Genomic DNA, 19,004 nt, shown 5'->3' on the forward strand with positions numbered 1-19,004 from the left:
TGTTCTTGAAGAAAATATTTGTTATCTGTAAGATGTCAATTATCCCCAAAAAAGTTAATAGAATTGTGTTCAAGTCCAGGTTATTTGGGGGAGCTGACAAGGTCACCCTAAAATGTATTCAGAGAGCAAAGAGTGAAAGGTAGTAAGGAAACAAAGAACGCAGTGAGGAAACTTGCTCTCCCATACATGAATTAGCATGAAATTAGAGTAACTAAATCAGAATAACATTAGTATTAGACAGATGAACAACCAATGGAACAGAACAACCTAGAAACAGACTGATGGCTAAATGGACACCTGACAAATTTGGTGTTGCAGATCAATAGGAAAGAGCTGATCTAGTCAATATGGGGTTGGAATAATTGAACATTAATATGAGAAAAATAAAATTGCTTCCTTACTCCCGCCTCACACACAATATATCAGTTATACAAGGCTGAAATATGAGAAAAGTATTTAAATTTTTACTAAAATACTACAGGACAATATCTTTATCTTTATGGCCTCAAGTTGGCAAAGAATTTATTAAACAAGGGCTAACTATAAAAGAAAATATTAATAAATTTTGACCAAATTAAAATTCTTTACTTCTGTTCATGAAAAGATATAATAGAGTGAAAAGAAATGTAAAACGAAAGATGATATTTAAAAACCTATAACTGGCAAGATTAATATTTAAAACATATACTTTTCCTGAGTCAATAAAAAAATAAGCAAAATTTTAAAACAAGCACAAAAGACCTGGTGAAAGGCATTTCTCATCAAAGGAAATGAAACTGATCAATAGATGTATAAAAGATGCTTAATGTCATTAGTAATCAGAGAAATGAGGATCAAATCCAAATGAAACACTACTTCATCATATCATATTTGCAAAACTTAAAAAAAAATCCTAACAATACAAAGTGTTGGTCAATTGTGGAGCAATAAAAACCCATGCCTACTATAGGTAGGATAATAAAATGGATGAAGCCTCCTTGGAAATCAGAAACTGGAAATCAATGGGCATCAATTAGTAAAAGCACAGATGAGCTGACCACAATACCCAACTGTTCCATTCTTAGCGTATTCCCTGAGGACCCCTTGCACCTGTGCATCCAAAGACAAGATCGAGAGTATTCATAGCAGCATTTTTTTTTTGGCGTTATCAGAAAACCTGGAGATGACCAAAGTATCCATCAAAGGGCTAGTGCATCAATAAAAACTGTGATAAGGACATACAAATGGAACATTGTGTAGCACTGAAAAACAATATACGTCAACTACACAAATAATGCTGAGAAAACAACAAAGAAGACATGGAAGAGCAAATTTAGAGCAATTTAATTTTTCTACAAAGGGTTAAAGCAGGTAATCTATAAAGGTAAAACTATAAAGAAAAGCAAGAGAATTGACAAGAGTGGATACTAAATAGGATGGAGGTGACCCTGGAAAGGGGGCAGGTAGGAGATGCCTTTGGAGAGATACACAGTAGGACTTCACGACTGTTTTTTATTGTTCCATTTTTTAACCTATGCAAGGCTATATTATTTTTCAAATTGCACACACACAACATATATGCCCTTTTATTGTGAAGTATGCCGTGTACATAATATTTCTTACAGCAGACGGGGAGCCCTGGACAGTCCTGGGCAGGCTGCTTTGCTATTGGCCACAGGAAGGATGGGAGGAGGTGGGCGGCTGTTGGCATGGACTGTTTGGGCAGGCCCCGTGTGGACTAGGCTGGGAGGTGGCAGGAATGATGGGTGTGGTGAGTGCAGTACTGGCTAAAAACAGGGAGGGAAGGGAGGGCCAGGGAACTGGAGGGTTTAGAGACCAGAGGAGGAAGGGAGGAGGCAAGCATGACAGGAAAAGTGAAAAGAGAAAAGAAAGAAAAAAGTGGGGGGAAGGGGAGAGAAGGAGAGAAGGAAGAGGAGGAAGAAAAGGAGGGAGAAAGGAAGGGAAGGAAAAGAAAGGAAAGTTACAGGAAAGATAACACTGAAAGCCTTCTGTAGGTCAGTGAGGTTCTGGTCCCATTCCCACAGCCACCGTCCCTACTGGGCCCCCAGCTGCCGGGGGACCTTGAACAAACCCCTCCATCTCCCTGTGCCACAGCTTCCTTGCCTGTGACAAAGTCTGGGAGTCCCAGGCTGCCCCTCACAGAGGCTCGTGATGACCACGAGTGTAAAGTACCTGGAAGAGACATCACCCAAAGGGACCAGTCGTACTCACTGAGACTCCTTAGAGTACAACTGGTTCCCTCCTAGTGAGCCCCCGGAGGGCAAAGCCTCCACGTGTCACCAAGTCTGTGGTGTCCAACACACACACACACACACACACACACAGAGCAATGGGCCCCTGTGGGCATCTCTTCTGTTCCCCTTACTTGAACTGTGGCACCTGCATGATTTTCGATACTTGTTTGAGCTGAGAGCCATGGAGTACCCGCTGTGCAACCTGAGCACCGTGCGGTCCTCGAAGACACCACTCACAGCCTCGTCTCTATTGGATGATTAGCCATGTTAGGGCTCTCATTTACTGAGGACACCGCGTGCTATATTCCCTATCTCATTTAATTATTCGGTTCTGTATTCTCTTTTCACAGATGAGGAAATCTAGGCTCAAAGACACTTATCTTGCTCAAGCTGCACAACAAAGCAGGGCTAGGATTAAACCTCGTTCTGCCCAGATGCCGAGCCGGGAGTACACCGGACTCTGGGAGGAGCGTTGGCGTGGAAAGCCAGGTCACTCCGATCTTGGTCCTCAGGCTCGGGATAACGTGTCAGCCCCAAGAGCGCGCTGCCCACAGCCCCGGGCGGGTTGGGTTCAACTGCACGGGGCGGGGCGCCAACAGCTCAGGACTTGGGTTGCAGGCTGGTTCTTGCACCAACCAGCGGGGCGGCCTCGGGCCTCAGTTTCCCCATCCCGCCCACGAAGGGAGGCGATTGCGAGCGCTTGGGGTTTCTGACGGACCCCGCCCCGGGGGTGGGGCGGGGAGTGGTCACGTGGAGGGGCGCCCCGTCCCCCGAGCCCCGCCCCACCCCGCCCCGCCCGCCCCCGCGCTCGGGGCCCTCCGCCTAGTAGAGATCTGGAGCCAGAAGCCCAGAGACAGCCGAGGGCGCCGTGCGGTCTCCGGACGCTCGCTGCTCAGCCCGATCCCCGCCAACTGTGCAGGCGGCTGACCCGCAGCGGCAGCGGCAGCAGCGAGGACTCGAGCGCTGGCTGCAGCGATACCATGGATCTCTCCTTTATGGCCGCGCAGGTAACGGGGCGCCCTCCCCACGCGCCCCGGGCCGCCAAGTTTGGGGAGGTTCGGGGCTACGGTCTCGCCCTCCACCCTGGGGCTGGGCAGTGGCGCCCGCCCGCGATCCGCGTCCCGGTCCTTTGTCCCGAGCCGGGCACCCCCACTTGGTGCACGCGTCGGGGGCGGCGATCGCGGCTCTCGCGGGGTGGGGCGGGCTGCGCGCCCCGCACCCCCGCGGCTCGAGCTGTTCCCACCCGGGCCCCTCTCGTTGGCAGGAAGGCTGCGAGGAGCCTGGGTAGCCCGAGTCGCCCCCTTCCTGCCCATCCCCCACTGCTGTCCCCCTTCTGGGGTCCCGGAGCCCTCCAAGGCCGGGCCAGCTCAGACCCGCGCGAACGTGGATGGGCGCACAGTCTCGCTCTTCCCCACTCTGTTTTCCTGAGGCGCCAGTAATCTGTCTCTTGCCGGTGACCTCGGGCGCCCCCTTTGCCGCCGCCTGAGGAAGGCGCTGAGACCCGCTTTGTGACCGTGACCCGCCAAGCGTCGACGCGCCGCAGTCGTTTGTCCTGTTTTGCTTTGTGTAGAGTCTGATGGAGCCACCAGTGCCCAGCGCGGCCAGAACCCCCCCACCCCCCTCCCCGACACAAACAGGCTCCCAGTGGCCCGAAAAACAAATCTCTCACAGCTTGAATTTTCCTCCAGCAGAATGCCCTGGAGTTCTGAGCTTGGGTGATGATTCTATTTCTGTGCCTTAACTCTCTTGAGCCAGAACAAAGACAAATCCCGGATTTCTCCATCAGTCTGTGACCCTAGAGAAGACCCAGAGCTGGCTCCAGGGAAGGGCTGCGTTTGGCCCGGGAGAGTAAGTCCCAATCTACCAAAGCCACATCTTGCACCTTCTCTGGTTGTGTTGGTTGGTTATGGTGCGAGCAGAGAGGTCGGGAGGCCACCCAGGCTCCCTTCTGTCTCCAGGGTGTGTGGCAGGGACCCCATCTGCTGCTGTTTTCTTTTACAGGGAATGAAGTTTGAGGGGACACTTGCTTTTTCCCCAAGCTTCACCTGTAGTGGAAGCCTGTTTAAAAAGTGACAGCAAAATCCAGACTGTGTGTGGACAGCGAGTCTGCAAATGGAGGCTTAAAAGATGTGGAAGCCCCAAGTTAGTTCTGGGGGTCTAGATCCTGGCTCTCCGGCAGCCCCTTAAGTTTTCCATGATGCTAATTGCCCTTCTGAGTATCGCTGGCCCTTTTTTTTTTTTGCCTGATTTTACATCTCCTGTGCCTAAATCCATACTTATAAAAATTGTCATGTAAACATCATTTTAGATAATGATGGTTTTAGCTACATGAAAACTAAGGAGGCTTTCCAGGATTTATTTCTAGACTGGAGAAGAACTGTGTCTGCCTTCCCCTCTGGATCCCACTGAACCTCCGGAATTTCCATGGTTACAAGATAAATTGATCCCTGCTAACCCTGGAGCTGGCTGGAGCATCAGTTGCTGCCATGGCAACTTGACAAAATAAATACAGGGCTTTTTAACGTCTTTAGGCAGAATCTGCCCAGAGACCAGGTTCCTATTTTTCCTTTTTTGTTTACAATTCACATTCCACTTGGTCAGTGTATTCTCCTTGACACATTTTTGACACTGGTTACATGCGCAGTACTGTGCTAGCTGCAAGGAACAGAAACATGAAGTACCACACAGATGAGAACAGATGCTAAGGTTTTTTGGGCACCTACTATGTGCCAGACGCTGGGTGCTTGGCATATTTTATCACAGCAAATCCTTACAAGTCCATGACGGAGGCCCCATTTTACAGGTCAGGACACTAAACGAGATTAAATAATTTGCCCAAGAGCATGCCATTTGCAAGGAGGAGAACTGGATTTCAAATCTGGGCCTGAGTATCTGCAAAGGGTTTTCCACCTTATTGCTTCATCCTGAGAAAGATACGATGTAAGGTACAGGACAGATCTATTTCAGAATGATTTCTCTCTTCTCTTCCCTCTGGGAAGTGGGCTTACTATTGTGCCTTTCTAGTAGATTGCTTTCTGCTGTTGATTCATCCCATTATCCCCATAAGGATGGGAACTGTTACTTCCCTACCTACAATACTTCGCAGTGCTTGGCTGGAGCAAGTGCTCAGACCCTGCTCCTGGTGTGTCCTGTGGCCACCAGGTGTGTGTGACAGTCACTGTCTCCCTGTGCAGTCTTTCCCTCATCAGGGGGCAGTTTGCAGCGAAATGTTGGTGCATCCATCCACTTGCTCAGCAAATGTCTAGTACCTGCCTTGTGACAAGCTCCGTATCAGGCACTGGGACAGGGATCCTGTGGGACAAACTTGAATAGGACGTAGATTTTCTTTCTGCATGTTTATAAAAGCTTCGAGAAATGATGGGCCCGCCTAAGACACAAAGAGGGGAATGGCTAAAGGGCTGGGTTGAAGAAGGTGCCCAGCACGTAGCAGGTCCTCAAGTATTTATTAGAGGATTGGATGAGGACAAGATGTATGTTCATGAAAAGACATTAACAGGAAAAGATGGTGAATTCAAAGTGTCAAATGCCAATGCCACTGAACAGCTGTCATCATCAGGACTTTGAGAATGGGGGCTGAAGATGGATTAGAACTGTAGGCATATATCTCCTGGTGGGCCTGGGAGTTAAGACTGTTCTAGGTGGAGAGATATCGAGATAGGGAAGTCCAGAAAATATTCACAGAGTTCTTCAGAAAGCTAGAGGATAGGGGTGCAGGAGGGCTGGGAGACAGAGGCCAGGGCCAGATTATAGAAGGTGCTGATTGCTGGGGTGAGAAGTTTGCATCTAATCAGTAAGGCAGTGGGAGCCATTGCAAGTTATTGAGCAGGAGAATGGCATATAGTTGAAGCAGTCCCTTGGGAAAACCTCAGCCCCTGTAGAGGATAGAAGCTGGAGGGACGCCTGGGGCTGGGCATGCACGCTTGTGTGATTAACTAAGTCAGTGAAACCAGATCCACGTGACTCCTAGCCCACGTTTCTTCTTCCCCATGTTGTTAAATGTGATTCCTGTTTTTGGCTTAAGAAGACCCAGAACACATAAGCCATTTTAGAAAGATTTTCCACTCAAAAGCTAAGCATTAAATAGATATCCTCTTTGGGTGTACAGAGTAGACACCAGTTATCTGGCAAATCTTCTTAGAGGTGCCCTCCCTGGTGCAGTACACGTGGCTGTATGACGGTGTAAGAGAGGCTGCAGGCACTGAGAGTGTGCTCGTGGGCCCCATCTTACTTCTGAGCCCTGGAGGCTCCCAGTTGCCCTCTCCCCTACCCTGGAAACACCCCAGCCCCACTCCACACAGTGCCTGAGTCTCTGGTGACTCTGGAGGATGTGAACAGTGAAAAAGGGCATTCATTTCTCTTAGGCCAGGAGTGGCCAAGAGGACAGGGCCACCTGGATGTCCAGTGGGCTGGGGACAAGGGGAGAATCACAGTCTTTTAGGACTGAGTCCAAAATCCCTGTTTCATTGGCAGGATCACGCATGTTCAAAGACAGCCGCCATGCATTCCCTGTCTCCCTCCTGGACATGCTTGCTGCCCACCACTTCAAGAGCTGGAATCTGATTCTTCTCCCCTTAAATCTGGGACTGTCCTTGGTGAAGAGAAAGTCTAGTGGCTTTCTTGGTGAAGAGAATGCAGTATTGGTGACATTCTGTGGCCAAGTCCTAAAAAGCCTTAGCTTCCACTTGGGCCCGTTGGGACGCTCACTTGCTCCGGGGGAAGCCCACATCATCCAAGAAGTGCAGTGACACAGAGGCACGTGCTGGGGGAAGGGAGCAAACATTTCAGGAACGTTCTGCATGCTAAGCCAGCACTCATTATGGGGGAATGGGATGGACAACAGAGACAGGAGGGCTCCTTCACTTGTTCTTATGGCGTAACTCCCCTGTTAAAGCATGCCTCGGGTCTAAAAGCTCAACCTTCTTTTTGTCTTGCACTGTCCCGTCCCTGCAGTGAGTGGTTTCAAGCCAGTGGTTCTCAAATGTTGTTGCCATTAGAATCACCTGGGAGCTTTCAAGAGTCCTGCTGCCCAGGTCTCACCTCCGATACTCCCATCAGATTCTAGGGGTGGGAGCCAGGCACCAGCACTTTCCTTGCATTCCCCAGCTGATCCCAGTGGTCAATGAAGGGTGAGACTCAGAGTGTAAGCCCACCCTATAGGATACATCCACCCTCCCACTTCTCCCTCCCTGGATGAAACAGATCCCTGGCTCTCTGGTCACCCTTAGGCCATTAAAAACTCATGTGGTCACTGGAAGTCACCTAACACAGTATCGATTCAGCAACTTAAAATGTTTGGGCCCAGAGTGACATAGCCTTGGAACTTGCTCCAAAACTGAGCTTCTCCCTCTCTCCAGGCCACACCTGCCAGAGGTGGGAAACCTGTAGTTGAGGTGGGTGCCTTTATTATTCCCATCATCAAGAAAGGGAGATTTGGAATGAATAGCCAGGGAGGCTCAGCCGGCAAACAGAGGGCTAGGAGCGGAGCCACATCCACTGATGCAGGACCATCCTTCCATGTCATCGCAGTACCCCTGCAAGAGCTGGGGGGGCCAGGGACCCTCTGTGGATCAGCTTCATCCTCTGATCCATCCAGGCGGTTGTGTTTGTGTACATTTTTATTTTATTATCATTATTCTTTTTTATTTTGAGACACGGTCTTGTTCTGTTGCCCAGGATGGAGTGCAGTGGTGCAATCATGGTTCACTGCAGCCTTAATCTCCCAGGCTGAAGCACTCTGCCCACCTCAACTGCCTGAGTCTCTGGGGCTACAGGCACATGCCACCATGGCTGGCTAGTCTTTTAAAAATTATCTTTAGTAGAAATGAGGTCTCATTATGTTGCCCAGGCAGGTCTAGAGCTCCTGGGCTCAAGCGATCCTCCTGCCTTGGCCTCCTGAAGTGCTGGGATTACAGGCATGAGCCATTGTACCCAGCTGTGTACATTTTTAAACAAATTCTTGAACCAATCTCTATTAGTTTCCTAAGGCTGTGATAAATTACTACAAACTGGGTGGTTTAAAACAACAGAAATTCATTCTGTCACGGTTCTGGAGGCTGGAAGTCCACAATCCAGGTGTCAGCAGGGCCAAAGTAGTCTCTCTGAAGGTGCTGGGGGTGGGGGTGGAATCTGTTCCAGGCCACTCTCTTAGCATCACAGTGTTACCTGCAGTCCTTGGCATTCCTTGGCTTGTGGACACATTGCTGTAGTCTCTGCCTGCATCATCATGTGGCATTCTCCCAGTGTGTCTCTCTGAGTCTCTTCTCATCTTATGAGGACACCAGCCGTATTGGCTTAGGGCCCACCCTAATGACATTATCTTAACTTGATTACATCTGCAGAGACTCTGTTTCTAAATAAGGACATATTCAGAGGACCCAGGATTAGAACTTCATTCTACCTATCGAGGGGACACAATTCAACCCACAACAGGTTCTGAAGACCCGTAAAGGATAAGCATCTTGGCCCTCATATTAGCAGCTGTTGATCTTGGGGCAGCAGTGAACAGATCGCTTATTTAAACCTCAGTTTCATTATCTGTGAAATGGGGACAAAACTGTGTCCTCACGGAACTGTTCATTTAGTGTCTTAGAAAATGTTTCCTGTGTGCCAGGCCCTCCCTACATGGAATGCTTTAGGTTAAGGGATGTGCCTCAGAGCCTTCCAAGTGATAGATAACAAGATGGGGGTAAACACAGGGGCTCCAGGAGCCCAGAGATCAGGCAAGCCTTCAGGGGTTTTTGACTTGAACTGAGTTTGAGAGATGCATGGCGGTTATGCAGACACAGGAGTGTGGGTGTTTTGGGCAGAGGGAACTGTGTGCACAAAGGCAAGAAGGCTTGAAACAGTATCTCCTGTTGGGAGTGTGAGTTGCTAGTGGCCATTGGAGCAGAGGGGTCAGGTGGTGAGGGGGTGGGTGTATAAGTCCAGGGAGCCCGAAACCAGCCAGGTGACCTCATGGAGTGGAGTTGGATGGAGTGGGGGCTGTGATGCCCTGGAGAGCTTGGCCAGCCTGGCCTGGATGGGGCACTGGAGCTCTAGCCCCTTGCTCATGCCATGCAGAAACACAGGCCTGGGGCTGCAGGTGCTTCTGTGTTTAAAAGAAAGCTGAAATTTTGATTTTCTCATGCACTCTGGGTGTTTTAATGTTAACAACTAATTAGAAATTGTTACCAGACCTACCAACCATGGTGTGGACTGTTTCTGTTACTTACTGCCTATGACTTCAGTTACTTAATGGCTTAAAGCAATCATTTATTGTGCTGACGATTTTGTGGGACCAGAATTGAGGAAGGGCTTGGCTAGACAGTTTGTTTTTGCCCGAGTGGCATCAGCTGGAACAGCAGGGACTGGAGTCGAGGCTTCCAGCGTGTAGTTTCCTCTGAACTTGTCTGGTGCCTCTAGGCAACTTGGCCACTCTCCTCTTGGGATTTCATCCTGCAAGGGCTTCTTCAGGTGACTTGGGCTTCCTCCCAGTATGGAGGTCCCAAGGTTGTTGCTCTTCTTGCATGGTGCTGGCTCCCCCAAGAAAGAGTGTTCCAGCAGTTCCAGGTAGAAGCTGCAGGCTTCATAGGACCTGCCTAGAAGTCCCAGAATGTCATTAACACTACATTCTTTTAGTCAAGAAAGTCTCCAGGCCAGCTCAGATTTAAAGGGAGGGGAGTCGGATTCCAGCTCTTGATGTAGTGTGTGTGTCTAGGAGCAAGGGACAGAATGGATGGTCATTGTCCTTGAGGACTGGCTACTACTTGGACCAAACAAAACAGGTGTGTGGGCTGGATTCATCCAGCCCAGTGTATTATCTCTAGACTAAACAAGGGTGTGTAGAGCTTGGCAAAACCTTAAAATACTGCCAAGCCCAGTAGAAAAGTCACTTATTACTAAGGAGGTAGGCCATGGCTTTATTAGGCTGAACCATGTGAAATTGCTGACATTTGACCATTTTTGACCTATCAAATGACCATTTTATTTGGTTCAGCTTCATATTGGGGAGATCCAAGTAGGTTTCCTGTGCTTGAGGAGCTGGGAATTCCCCCACCTCTCTCTTTCACCTGTCTCTTGGAATCTGGCCCTTGCCAGGTGGGAGGATTCAGTCTCACCTACATATTAACATCATATTAACACTGGGCCTGTCCTTCTGGGAGACACTACATGTGTATCTAATCACAGCTGAGATGCTGGCATATCCCCTGCTAATTCCTCTTCTAAAGAGAAGGTCCCCCAGGACCTTGAGAGACTCACAGTTAATTTGCATTTTAATCATTTTTCACGGAGGGGAAAAAAGACACAAAAGACATCTCTTCCTATTGGAGAGGTGATTTTGTTATCTCTTGAAACTGTCTTAGCTACGGGGAAGGGCCTCATTCTGACAGATATGCAAGAAACTAGCAGAAGTTGTTGGTCCCCAGAGGAACATATCACTGCCCAGAAAAATAGAATTCCAGGGAGTCTGGCAGTCTGCTTCTTAGAGAATATTTTCTTCAGCCAATGAGTGCTTCTTTTTCTTCAAGCAAGAATTATCATTAAAATACAAATTGTCTGTTATCTTAGGGCTTGTCTGGTTGTACTTCAGGTTTCCATTGCAAAGATTTAAATATTTTATCCTTCTAATTAGACCTGCTTCAGGAGAGGGTATAAGGCCGCATTTTATGCAGAGGTGTAATGAGCAGTTCAAGAAGTAAACATTCCAGTGATTTTTGTAGACCAAATTTCTAGTGTTTTAAGATTTTAGACATGTGACTTGAAACAATGGAATCTCACAAAGCTAAGAGAACTGGGATATCTGCAGGTGGATGGCCGGTCTCCAATGAAATGCTTGAGTGTTTAGGGAGCACTTGCTGTGTGCTCTGTCCTGCTCAGGTCCTGCACTGCAGCTCTTTCTACACTGAGGTGATGGAGACCCATCTGTGTTCACTCCCTCCTCACTGTGTCCCCTCAAGACATCCCTGTACCTTCCCATCACAGCTACCATTCAACAGATGCCTTTGAGGTACCAGACAAACCCTGTGCTGAGCAACACACAGAATCTCACTGAATCCTTGCAATGGCCCCCTGGAATAGGCACATTCCAATCCATTTTATAGGTGAGGAAACTGAGGCTTAGAGGGCACACAGCTGGGGATCAAACACAGGTCTCTGCATCACGTCAGCCTATTATTTTTAAGAACTTTTTTAAAGAGATGTTTTAAGTTCACAGAAAAATCGAGAGGAGGGCATAGAGATTTCTCAGATGCCCCTCTGCCCCTGTTCATGCACAGCCTCTTCCACCATCAGCATCCCCACCGGAGCTGTGCATTTGCCACAACTGACTAACCTACGTCGACACATCAGAATCCTCCAAAGTCGCTGAGCACGGTGTCTCATGCCTGTAATCCCAGCACTTTGGGAGGCCGAGGCAGGTGGATCACCTGATGTCAGGAGTTTGAGACCAGCCTGACCAACATGACGAAACCCTGTCTCTACTAAAAATACAAAAATTAGCTGGGCGTGGTGGTGGGCGCCTGTAATCCCAGCTACTTAGGAGGCTGAGGCAGGAGAATCGCTTGAACCTGGGAGGTGGAGGTTGCAGTGAGCTGAGATCGAGCCATTGCACTCCAGCCTGGGTGACAGAGTGAAACTCCATCTCAAAAAACAAAAACAAAACACTCCAAAGTCCATAGTTTACATTAGGGTTCTCTCTTGGTGTTGTACATTCTGTGGGCTTGGACAAAAGTATAATGACATGGTTCCACGTTGTAGACAGTATTTTTACTGGCCTAAAAGTCCTCTGGGCTGCATGTATTCACCTCTCCCTCCCCTTAACTCCTAGCAATTACTGATCTTTCTACTATCTTCACAGTTTTACCTTTTCCAGGGTATCATAGTTGGAATCATTCAGTATGTAGCTTTTCAGATTGGCTGCTTTCACTTAGTAATATGCACCTAAGACTTGATAGCTTTTCCTATTTTATTTTTTATTTTTATTTATTTTTTATATTTTTGAGATGGAGTTTCACTCTGTTGCCCTGGCTGGAGTGCAGTGGCGTGATCTCAGCTCATTGCAATCTCTGCCCCCTGGGTTCAAGTGATTCACCTGCCTCAGCCTCCCGAATAGATGGGATTACAGGTGCATGCCACCATACCCAGCTAATTTTTGTGTTTTTAGTGGAGATGGGGTTTCACCATGTTGGCCAGGCTGGTCTCTAACTCCTGACCTCAGGTGGTCTGCCTGCCTCAGCCTCCCAAAGTGCTGGTATTACAGGTGTGAGCCACCACACCCAGCCTGCTTTTTCCATTTTAGTGCTGAATAATATTCCGTTGTCTAGATGTACCACAGTTTGTTTGTCCATTCACCTATTGAAGAACTTCTTGTTTGCTTCCAAGTTTTTGCTTTTCTTTTTGAGATGGAGTCTCGCTCTGTCATCCAAGCTTGAGTGTAGTGGTATGATCTCAGCTCACTGCAACCTCCACCTCCTGGGTTCAAGCAATTCTCCTGCCTCAGCATCCCGAGTAGCTGGGATTTCAGGTGCCCGCCACTACATCCAGCTAATTTTTTGTATTTATAGTAGAGACAGGGTTTTGCCGTGTTGGGCCAGGCGTGGTGGCTCATGCCTCTAATCCCAGCACTTTGGGAGGCCGAGGCAGGCAGATCACCTGAAGTTTTGGCAATTATTAATAAAGCTGCTATAAACATCTGTGTTCAGGTTTTTCTGTGGACATAAATTTTTAAGAGCCTATTTTAAAATCCAATCCAACAATCTCTGCTTTTTAAATGGAGTGTTGAAGCTTTTATTTTATTTTATTTATTTATTTTTTTGAGACAGAGTCTCGCTCTGTCACCCAGGCTGGAGTGCAGTGGCTTGATCTCGGCTCACTGCAAGCTCTGCCTCCTGAGTTCACACCATTCTCCTGCCTCAACTATATATATATATATATATATATATATATATATATATATATATATATATATATATATGTGTGTGTGTGTGTGTGTGTGTATATATATATGTATATATATATATGTATATATATATATAGTTCTGTCTTCTCTCTCCTCTTCTTTTGGGACTAATACACATATATTAGGTCACCTGAAGTTGTCTTACAGCTCACTGATAGTCTCTTCATTTTTTTTTTTTTTTTGGTCTTTGTTTCTGTTTGTGTTTTATTTGGATAGTTATTATTGATATGTCTTCAAGTTAACAAGGTTTTCTTCTGCAATATCTAATCTGCTATTAATAATATCCCCACCCAGTGTACTTTTGATACTAAATATTATAGTTTTCATCTCTAGAAGCTAATTTGGATCTTTTATATAAAAACATATCTCTTCCATTCTCTTCTTAACATGTTCATTGTTACCTGTAGCTTTTTGAACATATGGAATACAGTTATAACAACTGTTTTAATGTCCTCACTTATTAATTCTAAATATGTCAATTCTGGATTGGTTTTGATTGATTGCCTTTTCTCCTCATATGGTTCATATTTTCCTGCTGCTTTACATGCCTGATGATTCTTGGCTGGATGCCAAACATTGTGAATTTTACTGTGGTGTATGCTAGATATTTTTGTATTCCCATAAATATTCTTGTGCTTTGTTCTGGGATGCAGTTCAGATGCTTGAGAACAGTTTGATTTTTGCAAGTATTGTTTTTAAGATTTGTTAGGCAGGATCAAGCCAAATTTAATCTAAGAGTAATTATTCCCCATCACAAAGGCAATGCTGTTCTGAGTATTCTACCTGCTCAGTGCCTCATAAATGATGAGATTTTCAAGATGGATGATGGAAACAGGCACTATTTCTGGCCCTATATGGGTTCCAGGCACTATTTTCTATAATTTTTTGGGTGATTCTTTCCCTGCCTCAGGCAGTTTCTGTACAAACATGCACTCATCTGTCCTTTGTTGAATGTTTGAGTGGTCCCTCTCTCAAACCCCAGGGTTCTCTCTGTGGGCGGCTGTCTTCTCTCCATACTCTGCCATGTGGTCTCCAGCTGCCTCACTCTCCTCAGACTCTCATTTCCATTCTTCAACTGGAAAAGAGAGTCCATTGAGCCCTGCCTGAGTTTCCTGCTCCATGGCCTGGAAACTTTCCATAGGCAGTAAACCAGAGCACCTGTATGGCTCATCTTGCCAATTTCCCATCTCTCGAGGGTCACTGTCCTTCATTGTCTGATGTCCGGTGTCTTGAAAATGATTTTCATGTATTTTATCTGGTTTTTCAGTTGTTTCAGTTGGGAGGGTAAATCTATTCCCTGTTACTCCATTTTGGCTGGACATGAAATTTTCATAAGCCTGTGTTTTTAACAGCTATATTTCCACCCTTCCTCCTTTTCTCCCATTGTGGGAAAAGGAATGTTGACACTTGAATCTAAATCTAGACCATTACCCCTACCTCCCAGCTATGGGCCCCCGATCCAGCCAGCACTTCTCTTTCTCCCTGTCTCCCAAATGCCACAAAATGTGAGTAACATACATACATACTCTACAGGTCAAGTGAGCCTGGGGAATAACAAGTGAGGATGCCAAATCATGCATGGACCAGCCTAACTCCTTTCCAGTCTGCCGTTGCCACTTGGAGTTCTTCCAGGTATCCTGTGACAGGATGTTCCATGAGACATTGAGGGAGCCCGTCTTTGATTCAGGTGTGGGGTCTGCAGACCAGGAGCCAGAGTTGGGCAGTTCAGTGAGCAGAGATGGGTTCTTTAGGCCTCCATCTCTAATACCTGGGTCCTAGGAAGCCTTGTTCCCCAGAAGGATGAAAGTGAGGGGAAATGCTGGGAGCAGGTTGCTCCAGCCTGAGGCCCACGCAGTTTGCCAGCCTTCCATTTAGCCAAGAGCTGGAACACTGCTTATTTCTTCCAGCCCTCGTGAGGACCCCTCATCCATCTCCTCAGCATGAAGCTCTGGAAGCTGATTAGAAATATATTAAGACTTGGTTTCCAGCAGCTTTGAGGGACATCTGAGGGGGGCTGACTAATGTGCTCTCCCAGGCACCCTGAAACCGTCTGTCTGCATTGAGTCTTAGCAGCCCTTCCTGCATCTCCTGCCTTCTCTCTGACCTCCTGCCAATCCTTCTTCTCTTCCTATGGAGGTTCCACCCGGGTCCTGCTGCGTATCCCAATAATCAAATCAATCAGGCAGGGCCAGCCGCGCAGGCAGGCTGTGTTGGGGAATGTGGAAAGCCAGAAAGAAGTGATTGCCAGCCTTCATTGTCTTTGTCATCCTTGCCAACAGCGTGAGAGCACACATTGCATACAGACCATCATTCCTAGGCACGAAAACCTGTGAGGCAGGAGCCCCGCCCTCTGGTGGAAGAAGAGGATAGCTGTCGTAGGTGAATCTTGAGCACCTGCTAAGAGTTCTGTGCTGCATGGGCAGCCTATGAAGGCAACACATTCAGCATGCCCATTTTAGAGAAGAGGATACCGAGGCTCAGAGAGCTTTGGGGCCTTGCCCAAAGTCATCCAGGTGAGAAGAGGCTAAGCTGGGGTCAAGGCTAGATCTGAGTCACAGCTGATGGATTGTAGAGTGTTGGGGTGAGATGGAGGCAGATCTGAGCCCCAGAGAGTGTGGTTCTATGTCACAACTCCTTCCAGCCTGGCCGTCTCTGCAGCCTGTCTGGGCAGAGTGGATTGTGGCTGAAGCCAGGTGTCCCACGACTCAGACAGGCTGGTGCCAGAGGTGGGGGTGGGGACCCCACAGGAGGCTGAAAGAATTGAGAGGGGCGTTGGAGGACAGGAAGCTTGCTCCCCCCGGGAGAGGCTATACCTCTCCTCTGCCCCTGTAGCTCCAAGCAGCTCACCATCAGAGCATCCCTCCCTTCCGAGGTTCCCTTGAGGGCCAAGGTTCTCATCTCATTTATGTCAGGATTGCTGCTGCCCAGCCCAGGGCTAGACCCAGTAAATATTTCATAAACCAACCAAGGAAGAGCAGGGAATTAATAAAGGCACAAGAAAGAAACTGGACAGAAAATTATGTCTTGCATCAGCTTGCCGGGCATCTCCTCTTTGAGTCTGGATTATGACTTTCCCCAAGGCCAGCAATCCAGACAGCACCAAGTCCCCCACCCTTGCCCCACGTCCTCAAACTCCCCAGTCCCCAGTGCCCCTCTCTTGTCCCCCTGCAAACTGTCTGCTGCATGCTGGGCCCAGCACTACAGGCATTCTGCGCAGTACCCTCTTCTTCCTCTGAACGATTCCGTGGTATGAACCTGGGATGACTCAGTCGACTCAGGAGGAGAGTGGAGGCCAGAGAGGGTAAGACACCGGCTCAAGGTCTTTCAATGGGGCTTGTATTTGGAGAGGGCTGACCCCTCTAAACCTCTGGACTTCTCTGTCAAAATGGTGACTCAGAGGTAAGGTGACCAACCACCCCGGTTTCTGCAGGGCTGAGGGGCTTTCAAGACAGGAGACTTCCACTTCCAGTGCTGAAACCAGGACAGCCCCAGGCCAACTGGGATGGCTGGTCACCCTACCCAGAGGCCATTTAAAAGCCCAGAGGCTTTTTGGATCTCACTGTATTTGACTAACATTCTTGCTTTTTAAAAATGAGTGGGGATGGTTGAAACCGTGTCCAGAATCCACACCTTTCCCCGGCCCATTTAATTCTCAAGTGTTAACAAGCACTGAGGATGGGCCAGACACCATTCTAGGCACTGGGGATGCTGGGGAACAAGCACTAAAGTCCCTGCTCTCGCTAAGGGCACCTTGTCCTGACAGCTGCTCACCTCCTATGAAAGGTGACCAAGGAGCAAGGGCACCACACAGTCCCTGCTGTCTGCTCACTTCTGTGTCCCGGCAGCCATGCAGAGAGGTGCCCAGTACATGTTGACTTTGATGAATCCATCAGGAAGGCAGCAGAAGATAAGCAGAGCCTGGGCAGACCCCTGGCCCCCAGAAGGGGACTCTCCCTGGGCTGGCCAGACTCAGCAAGGAGCAGGCAGGCCCCCTCCTCTTCTGTGGTCCTAGAAATCCCAGGCTGAGCCCCAACAGCAGCTGGTGGTCTTGTAGGAGGAGCAGAGCCCCACCTCCATGATGGCCCTTGCCTGTTCAATCTCCAATGGCCACCTGTCACCCAGAAGCCTCCCAGTGTTACAGAACACTGTTAGCCAGGTCACACAGCTCACCCTGTCAGTCTCCAGCAGCCCACTGTGGGAGGAGGTACCAAAAAAAGGAGGGATGTGGCCCCACCCACAGTCATGAGGCCTTGGGGAGGGAGCACTCCAGGGAGTCAAGCCATAGCCTCCAGCAGAACACTAAAGCGTCTGTCGCATCTCTCTCTTTACCCATCTGTCTGCCTCTCCTCTGCATAGGAGACCCTCAGGGCTAATGCAGTAAGCTGTGCCTCTCTTTACAGCTCTCTAGGGCCTGGCTGGTGGAAGGCCTTAATAAATGCCCGCAGTGAGCATAATGACCCCTCAGTTGGGGAGCGTGGTGGAAGTTCTGACTCGTCTGTTTGCGCTATTCTGGGACGCTGACCAAACCGCCCATGTAGAAGCACAGACTGTAATGTGCCAGAATCCCTCCCCATCATCCCTTATGCAGGGTGAGTCACCTGCTGTGTCTGTATCTTTAGCAACAGGAGGCTCACCACCTCACCAAACAGAGACTTCCATGGGAGTCAGGTCTCCCTGGGCTACAGCATGGCCCTGCCACTGCGCTGCCGGGGAAATCACGTCATGGTCCCCAGCCACGGCATTCTCATTTGTGCAGTGCACTGATGGTAGTTATGATACGTTGCCACAAGCCTTGGGATTTTGCCGCTTAAATATGGTAATGTGGCACCTGAGATGGGGAGGCAGGAGGCTTGAGTTCCCGGCCTGGCTCCACCACTCATGATTTGGGGCTGTTTGACTTGGAACAAGATGCTTAATTTCTTGGAGCCTCAGTTTCCCTTTCTGTTAAATGGGAACAGTAGTAATAGCTCATAGTATGGGTGGGAGAATCAAATGAGATGGTGAATGAGAAAGAACAAACTGTGCAGGGCAGCATGGACACCAGGAATTATTATGTTTGAACCAAAACTGTATATCCCCCCTCCGCATCATCCCTTTTTTTGGACTAAATGTAGCCGTTTTCCTCAACTGTTTTCCCAAATGCACATTCTCTCTAAAAATCTTCACTAGGTCAGGCTCTGGTCTGTCAGTGTTCTTATAGAACAGTTTTTTCAGAACAAGACATAATAATTCAGGAAAATCTATTACCTCCTTGGATCTAGCCCTAATGCATTCATTAATGTGGCCAGTGAGGGCCAAATCTTGCCTTGTCTAATGCAAAATCTTTGACTCATTCTGATAGGAGATCTCTCTTTCCTAAACACTGCTGTTCAGCCATGTCTCTCCTCCAGGATTTTTACAACTGATTTTTTTGAAGCTTAGCACAGATATGTCAAGAACTGTGAGGGGTTTGCAATTTTACTTTGCCTTCAAGTTAGTCTTCCAAAATTTCAAAGATGCAGACAGAAGACATGAGACTCCCGGAGTCAAAGGGCATTATTACTCACACCGCAGCAAGCAACTTGAGCTTCATGCTCACATCAGTGCTCCCTGCTCTGCAGGTCCCATGGGGCAATGTGGAGCAGCCCGGGTGGGTTCCGTGCATGCCATGGGTTTGTGTGACAGCTGAGGAACCCAAGCTTAGAAAATCCCACTCTTTTCAGGGAGACTGCTGACAAACCTGCCCAGCCTTTGCCTCAGAGTGAGAGATATAATTATCCTGGTCAGGAAACAGATGTGCCCTCTGCCCCAGAGGGGACACCGTCTTTTTTCAA

The 19,004-nt window shown here is 48.3% G+C and overlaps 1 protein-coding gene across 1 annotated transcript in view; it reads left to right on the forward strand.

Moving 5' to 3' along the window:
- The first annotated feature begins 2,992 nt into the window (after window positions 1-2,992).
- C15H14orf132 (chromosome 15 C14orf132 homolog) overlaps window positions 2,993-19,004 on the forward strand; it is a 54,364-nt gene continuing 38,352 nt past the window's right edge. The window contains exon 1 of the mRNA XM_008958280.5: window positions 2,993-3,241. Coding sequence (XP_008956528.1) covers window positions 3,215-3,241 — 27 coding nt within the window. The 5' untranslated portion in view covers window positions 2,993-3,214. The remainder of the gene's footprint in view (window positions 3,242-19,004) is intronic.

This window comes from Pan paniscus, chromosome 15, assembly GCF_029289425.2.
Source record: "Pan paniscus chromosome 15, NHGRI_mPanPan1-v2.0_pri, whole genome shotgun sequence".
Classification (NCBI taxonomy): Eukaryota; Metazoa; Chordata; class Mammalia; order Primates; family Hominidae; genus Pan; species Pan paniscus.